Consider the following 8,361-nt stretch of genomic DNA (forward strand, 5'->3'; position numbering starts at 1 on the left):
GGGAACTTAAAGGTGAGATTTTATTATGAAAAGATGTCAGACTTCCTTTGTTGTGGCTGTTTGGCGAGAGATATGTTATTTCCTCAACTTAAATCAGAGCCAAACCTTATTAGAGGGTGGCAAGCCTTCGCCACATTGAAAGATTACAGCAAACTACCATTTACAAACTGTCAAGTCAAATTGTGACTAAAGTCTGCATGCACAACAGTAGCAATGCTTATGTGCAGTTTACTGCAAGTGCCAGTGTGTATTTTAGGTTATGTTCCTTTCAGCCATTCTCACACTTGTTGGTCTGGGTTTGACACCCTTTGGCAATCCTGTCCTATCCAGTAATCATCTTTTCAAAAATGGTCTACACAGTTTTGACAGGAATGACACCCTCAGGACCTTATTTTAGCAGTGGGGAGAAATGTTATGCGAAGAACGACTGTGAAAAGCGAAATATTTTGCTGGTGTTAAACCACTGACATGCATCCTAATGCATATAAACTATCTGCCTGCACAAAACTGAATATTTTTTACAATTACATTACATTTACATTTTACTTTTTTTTTCTTGGAAGAAGATGAAAATAGAGCTCATTTGACGTGAGTGGTGAGCAAAACTACCCTGACAGTAGTCGTATTAATAAACAGGTAACCGTGCAGAGGGAAAAGTTTCTGACAGGCAATAATACAAGTGGTAATTGGAATGATATGACTCATGCAGCCCACAGAGAAGTCAGACGGACCTGGTTTGATTCCTGCCTCTAACCGACAAAGGATCTTCACGAAGCAACTAAGACCGGATCAAAGTGAGGCTTGGCTTTGCATTAATCAGCAGGAAACAACAAAATAACACATTCTGTGCCTAAAATTGGATTAATCAACAAAAATGGACAAGCATCTTCTACAGCAGCCATCTAAATTAAAATGAAAATGAATTAACTAGCTCCATTCTTGTGCATAGGACATTGTATTTAAGAAAAATAGCTTCTTTTTTTTCCTGGTCTTTTGCAGGTTTTCTTTTTGGGAAGTAACTGTGTACAATCTTCCATTACAGAAAATAAGCATTGTGCTCGTGCTAAACTTATATGCCCTCAGTCCACCGTTTCTGTTATATGAATATAAATAATTTATCATTAGGAATTCTTTTTAAAATATATTTAAAATGGCTACATTCATGTCAAAGCAGGGCAAGTTGTCACAATGGGGAATTATATGACACAGTGCTTTTTTATGTTGGATTCTGATAATTTAATATATTAATTGAAATTATTCCCATTATACTTTACTAAAGCTGTTGGGTAACAATCGAACACAGTAAAATCACATTAGCATAGATTTAGATTAGATTATTTTAACCGAAAGTGTGAAATATGTTCTCTAGAAAAGTATTTTCATGAATTGCAAATGGTCACATGTTTCAAATGTCACACTTTGCTGTTTTGTGAAAATACCTAGTTTAAACCAGATCCAGTCATATACTTTCTCTCCCAGTACTTTTCAGCCGGCCAGGCTGGGAGACCAGTTTAAATTTAAACCCGCAAAGACCAGAAAACCAGCCACAACATAATTTTGACATTTAAATGTAGTTGAAAAGGCCAATATATATATATATATATATATATATATATATATATATATATATATATATATATATATATATATATATATATATATACAGATATAAACAGTGTTACAGCTAGCCTCATCTCCCCATGTCCAAAGTGGAATCTGGAATGTTTTAAATGTAACCAACGTGACTACAACACGTCTACTAAAACAATCAAAAAGCAGAAATATATAATCATTTCCAGCATAAGACATGTTGTCGTCCCTTCAGACGTCTTTCTGTCTTGTTTTGGACATAAACTCGCCATGAGTCATCGTCGGCGTCCTTATTACGCATGGACAAAAATCGATGTTTAAGGTGGAGCAAAAGAGGACCGAAGTGAGTGGTGTGTCAGTGGAGCAGATATAAGGTGATTGGACCGCGGGAAGCGAGTGTTCACTTGAATGCAGAGGACGCGTTCAGTCTTGGCTGTGACCATGGAGAGCTCCAAACTCTGGACCACAGCGATGGCATGCGCTTTGCTGGTGTCCTGCATTCAGGGTGCCGAAATGGACTTTGACAACGAATCCGACTTAGAAACAAGAGCTCTGAGAGAGTTTTACCCAAAAGACCCGAATCTGACCAACGAGAAGCAGCTCGTAAGTATTGCGTAATTCTCTGCGCATAGAAAACAAATGATGTTCCCTTGTTTAAAAAGATTTTAGTGATACTTTTTGCATTAATTGACGTGAACATGTTCACAGCTCGGGGCTTTACATGACGTTCTGGAGAAACTGCAGAGTAAACGCATCTCACTTTGGGAAAAGAAGTTTGGGCGCGTTCCTACAGTGAGTAGCACAAAACAGATTATTGTGTTTTACTGTTTGATATTTAAAATAGTGTAAAATATTGTAATGCCTAGATTAAAATCACACATTTACTATTAACAAAACGCTGACAGTGAGTTATCTAATACTGACACTTTGCTTTCACATCAGTGCGACGTTGGGGAGCAATGCGCCATCAGGAAAGGATCAAGAATCGGCAAAATGTGTGACTGTCCACGTGGAGCGTTTTGCAATTACTTTTTGCTGAAATGTTTGTAAATGGATGTGAATTGGAAATATACACATGATATTACAGATATTTATACATTATGTGATTTCTATTTTTATGATTATGAAGTGCTATAAGGAGAACAGAGGAATTTGAAAGATTGTTTAATTATTTGCTGCTCTTGATGTGTAATTAAATTTGAATAAATTGTGTGGACTTTTGTTTTCTAAGGCAGTCTGTGTATTTCCTCTAATTAGTATAATAAATGTTTTGCTGTAGCATATAAACAAAATATTCTGCACTGTAAAAAAAAAGCTACTTACCAAAATAAAGAAAAGCTTAAATTTAATTGCTGCTTTAAAGTAATATCAAAGTGTCAACTTGCAGTAAAAACAAAAAACAAAAATTGCACTTTTTTCAGCCACTCTGAAGATCAAGTAACTGAACATTCAAAATGAAATAGAAATGACTAAACATACTGTAAAATGTTAAAAGATTCCTATAGATGCATTATTTAAACATTGATGAAAACAAGTTAAATTATGACAAACATACTGCTATTGCTGGTTGTAAAACAAATATATAATTTCATATGCCTACTAGATGTTTACACTGTTCACTTAGATAATACAAGATATCAAGAAAAAAAAAAACAATGTCAAGTTTGTGTATTTAATCTATTCTTTCTGAAATTCCTTTAGCATTCCAAGTCTTCTTTTTAATGTAGTAAATGGAACGAGATATGAGACAAATTTAATAGAATTCAAAGAAACAGAAAATCAAGGTGATGATGTGTTTAATAAAACATTCCCTGAAACTCCATCATTATATCAATATAACGAAGGAGCTTCAGGGAATGTGTTTTATAAAAATGTAATTCTCTTCAGTTTGTCTCACACATCTCATTTTCATCCGCATGCATGATGTCAGCAGCTTAGATGTAACAAGGGTTCAAAATATGTGACATTCCTGTATTACAAAGGGCCTCTGACTCATAGGAGAGGATGAGGAAAAGTGCAGTTAGTACAGGCTGTCCCATGATTAGCTCTGCCTGAGAGGATGAGTCCAGCTTGCAGCCAAGCAGAAAAACACACCCAGATTCTCTCAAATGTCAATCAAAGCCGGCACTCAAATGGGCGCTTTCACTCCTTGTTAGATTCATTTACAATTGTTAACTTTTCAGATTGCCAGCAAAAGAGGAGGGGAGAACGATGGGAAATACGTGTCTGCTGTTGCTTGCTGGCACTGAGAAACAGGTCAAACAAATTTCTGCAAAAAAATAGTAGTTAATGGATCAAATTTTATATTACACCAATCAAACCATTGTGCACCTTCAAGCCATTTAATATTCAGATATCATAATGATTTTTCATTGCATGAAATTGCATTCAGGTTGCTGGAGAGGAAACAAATCGATCATGTCATGTAAATATGAGCAAAGCAGTATGCGATTTGTAATAAAACTTTCATTTGCTTTGAGTATTAATTAGAAAAGCTCTTTTGCAAGAGATTTAAAAATGACCACTGACAGGTTATGTAAACACTTTTCTACTCAAATGACTATGATTGAGAGTGAATATATCCAACACTGTAAAAAAATTTCAGACCTCTCCAACTCAAAATGTTCTATTGACTGGTCACATCTAAATTTTTCAACAGGCCTAACTGAATTTGTGTGAATTACTGATCACATCTAAATGTTTCAATTGGCCAAATTGAATTTGTGTGAATTTAATTTTATAAATTTAATAAGAAACAATTGATAAACAATTGATACACAATGATATGCCTTTAGTGTTTACAAAAATATCACTTTGCGAGTGAATATTTTCATGCCCTATAAATGGGAAATGATCAAACAAAGCAAAAAAAAAAAAAAAAAGTTGTAACCGGAGGCAGATTACATCCTGCAAAAGAACAAATGAAGTGTTTTAACAAAAAAGTATTTTCAAGTATAGCTGCAAGAAAGCACTTACTGTTAGAAAGAGAAGTTAATTAAAAAAAAGAAAAAACTGATTAAAACATATATGTGGACACTTGTTAAACATTTAAATTTTCATATGCATCTAAAAATTTGTAAGTATTTATCATAAGGTCAATTTGTGAAAATAGGCAATTCCAAACTGTTTTAACTGGCTTATGTCTTCGCAACATTTTAATAAATGAAATTTCTTGAGTTTTTTTTTTTTTTTGGTTTCATGTGAATCAAACCAAGAGCCTTGGAAGAGTTTTTCAATTTAAACTGGTGAACAATTCACCTAGGGGTAAACTGTATATCTAGAATCTTCTGACTTAAACTTATGCTATAAACTAAAAAGCAATTGTGGTTATTATAATGCCATATAGTGGCCAATTTGGAACCATCCCGTCAAGTTTGAGATTTCTAGAGATTCACGATTTTTTATTTTTAAAATGTCACTACCAAACAAAACAACAATGTATGGTTGGAACAACACATCTTTTTATGAAATCAGAATATAACCCAAGTTAAGCTTTTTCTGAACATTAGACTGGGATACATTTGTCCAAACACTTACACTTCATTGATAACTTCTGCCTGAACATTTAACACTGGTTTGAAACAGATGGCAGTTTTTATTTGACATTTAAAGAATCTGCCCAAAGGTCCACAACAACAGCAACACACCTTACCAAACCTCATCACAGTGTTCGACCCAGAAAGTGGTTATGACATGTATTAATAAACAAAAACTGTCCAATACATGTGAAGCAAGGGGAAAATATAAAAAACAGTGTCATGAAATTTAGATCAAGCTAACAATGAGATCTTATTTCTTACTGCATTATTATTTACTGTAATGTTTTCTTTTAACAATCAAAACTGAGTCTAACCATTACAATTTTGTTACCCATGCATTTATTAATCCAAGGTTTATTTTGGTGAATATTATCTTTTTGAATATTGGACATGGACAAATCCAACCACAGATTCGAATGCAGACTGTATATTCTCAATGTAATGTTTTAGAAATAAATAAAACCAAAATTATTGACAACTGACATTTATCAATTAAAATAGCAGCTTTTGAAACAACCAACATTTTTCAAGGTCAGACTGAACTATAACCACAGTATGAAGATCTAAACCATCTAAACTTCAAAGCCACAAACCATGAACAAGACTCCAAAGCAACAGCGGGAGCATTTTACAAGGCGCAAAACTCATTTTTGGATCACTTTAACAAACTACTATAAACCTACCAGTCCTTCTCCACAGTGCTATTCTGAATGAGAATAAGTGAAATCTGAACAAATTAAACCTGATTGAGAAACAGAATGAAGCTCTACTGGTGTTCCTGAAAGGGGTAGCTGAGAGCCGGAGGCAAAACTTGGCTCCTGGACTGTTCATCCAGCAGAACCAAATCGTCAACGTCTTGTCCTTGGAACCTGCGGCGGCAAACTTTCACTGTCACTTTTTGCCCTTGAAACACTTTGAGTGCTTCCTTGGAGGCCATAGCCCTGGCGGCAGCCTCATCACGCCCGTAGCCCGTACCCATGTAGACGGTGCAGCAGCGCAGTTCACACACCTGGCCTTCTTTCTGGGTACATCCCGTGGGCAGGTCAGGAATGTCTTTGAGTGGAACAAACACACAAGTAAGACCGGCCTTACATGACTCCACACAACTGCGCAAGATCTCAAAGTGTTCCAAGTTGGGGCCGAAGCCACCAGCAGACACAAGCTTCCAAGCAACTGCCTTATAGAGTCGATTAAAAAAGGGCTGGTGTTCTGCAGGAGCCCCTGGTGGAGGGCCTGATTTGAGAGCACTGGCAGCTGGACGCCCAACACTCCTCGCATGAGCTTTAACGTCTGTATCGGTGGGTTTAGCCTTCTTACTCTGGGAATCAGCATCCACTGCTACAAAAATACAGTTAGAGGAGAGTAATAAATAAATGCTATTCCTTTGAACTTTCTATTTGAATCCTGAAAAAATATCACATAATATTTCACAATATTTACTGTATGTTTGATTAAGATACTTCTCTTGAAAACCGTTGAATGGTGTGTACACTAATTCAATGACACACATTAAAGATTGCCCTTTTACCTGAAAGAGCAGGTCTTTTTGTTTTCCCCATGATTTCATCTCTAGTCTTTCGCACAGGGGCTTCAATCACAGTGATTCCTTCTGCCATCTCATGTACCTTGTCCATCACAGGCTGTGGATATCTGCAGTAGGGCCAATCACAAATAAGAGTGTTCCCAGGAAAAAAAGGAAAAAACGTGTAAAACATATCTGTTTAACGATCAATCAAGTCTAAAATGTACCAGAAGTGTGGTGTGGCGTTTTTCAAATATTAATATACTAACAACAAATAAAACTGTTTCATCCTTTTAACCTTTATTATCAGGACAGCTCTTTGACCTTTACATTTTATATTTATGTCATTTATTTATGTCATGTCATATATTTATTCTTTTTTTTTTTTTACAGAAGTCTCTCATTCTCTCCAAGGCTACACGCTTTGTTTGATTTCAGAAGTATTGTGAAATATTATTACAATTTCAAATAATCTGCATTTGAATATATTTGAAAATGTAATTTAATCCTGTGACGATAAAGCTGATTATTTTTACTATCAATGTTAAAAACGGTCGTGCTGGTTAATATTTTTTGTGAAAACTGATTCTTTGAAGAATATATTCAAGAAGAATTTAAATGAAATAGAAATATTTTGTAACATTATAAATGTCTTTGTCACTTTTGATTAATTTTTTATGTTTTTACTGAATGAAATATTGATTTCTTAAAAAATAAAAAAGCGTACCGACCCCAGACTTTCTAACTGAAGCGTTCAAAATAAAAAGATTCAGCAAAAAGTGAGATCCATGACATTCACCCACAAACAACTGAGATAAGAAATGAATTTGTGTTCATGAAAAATCCAAAAACATCAATTACCGACAGCCCAAAAACACGTGGTTGGCCCAAACCATGGACAGAGACAGAAGTCTGTCTAAACTAGGACTTGGGACCCCAGGTTTGATGGAAGGAAAGACCTCCATATTGCGCAGGACAAACTCTCTTCTGGCGTGCCACTGTTTATTTGTCTCGCAGGGTCCTCTTAAAGATTGCACCCAGTTCTCCAGGTGTGGGTTCTGACTCAGGAACTCAGAGACGATATCTCCTCCTCTCTCCTCTGCCATCACTGGAAATCAGAAGTCAGTTTGAGAAGTTCATAGAAAGGAAGGTGTCCTACACAGCAGGTTCATGGCCTGAAGACTGAAACTACAGGCATGTTTCCCAGAGACAGACACACAAACAGTTCAGCTGTAGGTGGCAAGGTATTTAATACTGCAGACTGGACAGTTTACACATAAACAAGTTCACATTAGAGTTCTCAGTCTTGAGTTAATTTTAGTTTTAGGCTTGTTTTCATTCGACTTCGCCCAGATTATTATTATAAGTTATCACGTTATAATTACCCTAAGCATTTTAGTAATGCATTGAAATCACCACTTTGCTCACCCTGCAGGCACTTACATGACTCTAATCTCAACTTCAGTGAGTCGAATCAGTCGCTATAGGTGCAAGCAACACATGTTATATAAAACACGCAAAAAACTCCACCGCAGTTCGCGAGGAGAAAGCAAGCTCTGTTCACCTCTAAATATATTCTCTGCAGACGAGTCCTCATCAGCTGTATGTGGTAAAAATATTATGTTAAATATAAGTGCAGTGGAGCTGGCTGAGCACTTCCCCTGTCGCGCTCGGGATCTGCGTCATCAACGTGCGACCGGGGATTTGGCG

At 36.0% G+C, this 8,361-nt stretch overlaps 2 protein-coding genes across 3 annotated transcripts; one reads left to right on the top strand and one right to left on the bottom strand.

Moving 5' to 3' along the window:
• The first annotated feature begins 1,953 nt into the window (after positions 1-1,953).
• LOC122134674 (cocaine- and amphetamine-regulated transcript protein-like) lies at positions 1,954-2,821 on the top strand. Its single transcript, XM_042760718.1, has 3 exons — positions 1,954-2,193; positions 2,299-2,382; positions 2,533-2,821. Exons 1-3 carry the CDS (start codon positions 1,999-2,001, stop codon positions 2,638-2,640), a joined length of 387 nt encoding a protein of 128 aa, XP_042616652.1. The 5' UTR covers positions 1,954-1,998; the 3' UTR covers positions 2,641-2,821.
• Positions 2,822-5,014: 2,193 nt separating this feature from the next.
• On the bottom strand, positions 5,015-8,348 carry LOC109088907 (protein CDKN2AIP homolog A-like). 2 transcript variants are annotated; one of them, XM_019103050.2, is made up of 4 exons: positions 8,216-8,348; positions 7,513-7,759; positions 6,658-6,779; positions 5,015-6,467 (listed from the first exon to the last, which is right to left on the bottom strand). In XM_019103050.2, exons 2-4 carry the CDS (start codon positions 7,755-7,757, stop codon positions 5,896-5,898), a joined length of 939 nt encoding a protein of 312 aa, XP_018958595.1. In that variant the 5' UTR covers positions 7,758-7,759; positions 8,216-8,348; the 3' UTR covers positions 5,015-5,895. The 2 variants fall into 2 exon arrangements, with proteins under 2 accessions (XP_018958595.1, XP_042616651.1); XM_042760717.1 differs by having other exon boundaries at positions 8,095-8,232.
• Positions 8,349-8,361: the final 13 nt, after the last annotated feature.

Source organism: Cyprinus carpio, chromosome A7 (assembly GCF_018340385.1).
Source record: "Cyprinus carpio isolate SPL01 chromosome A7, ASM1834038v1, whole genome shotgun sequence".
In the NCBI taxonomy this organism is placed as follows: domain Eukaryota; kingdom Metazoa; phylum Chordata; class Actinopteri; order Cypriniformes; family Cyprinidae; genus Cyprinus; species Cyprinus carpio.

Coding starts and splice junctions, on each gene's coding strand:
- LOC122134674 (XM_042760718.1), top strand. CDS start 1,999: ATGCAGAGGACGCGTTCAGTCTTGGCTGTGACCATGGAGAGCTCCAAA. Junction 2,194..2,298: donor TGACCAACGAGAAGCAGCTC/GTAAGTATTGCG, acceptor ACATGTTCACAG/CTCGGGGCTTTACATGACGT. Junction 2,383..2,532: donor AGTTTGGGCGCGTTCCTACA/GTGAGTAGCACA, acceptor CTTTCACATCAG/TGCGACGTTGGGGAGCAATG.
- LOC109088907 (XM_019103050.2), bottom strand. CDS start 7,757: ATGGCAGAGGAGAGAGGAGGAGATATCGTCTCTGAGTTCCTGAGTCAG. Junction 6,780..7,512: donor CACGTGTTTTTGGGCTGTCG/GTAATTGATGTT, acceptor GCCCTACTGCAG/ATATCCACAGCCTGTGATGG. Junction 6,468..6,657: donor AAAAAGACCTGCTCTTTCAG/GTAAAAGGGCAA, acceptor GTATTTTTGTAG/CAGTGGATGCTGATTCCCAG.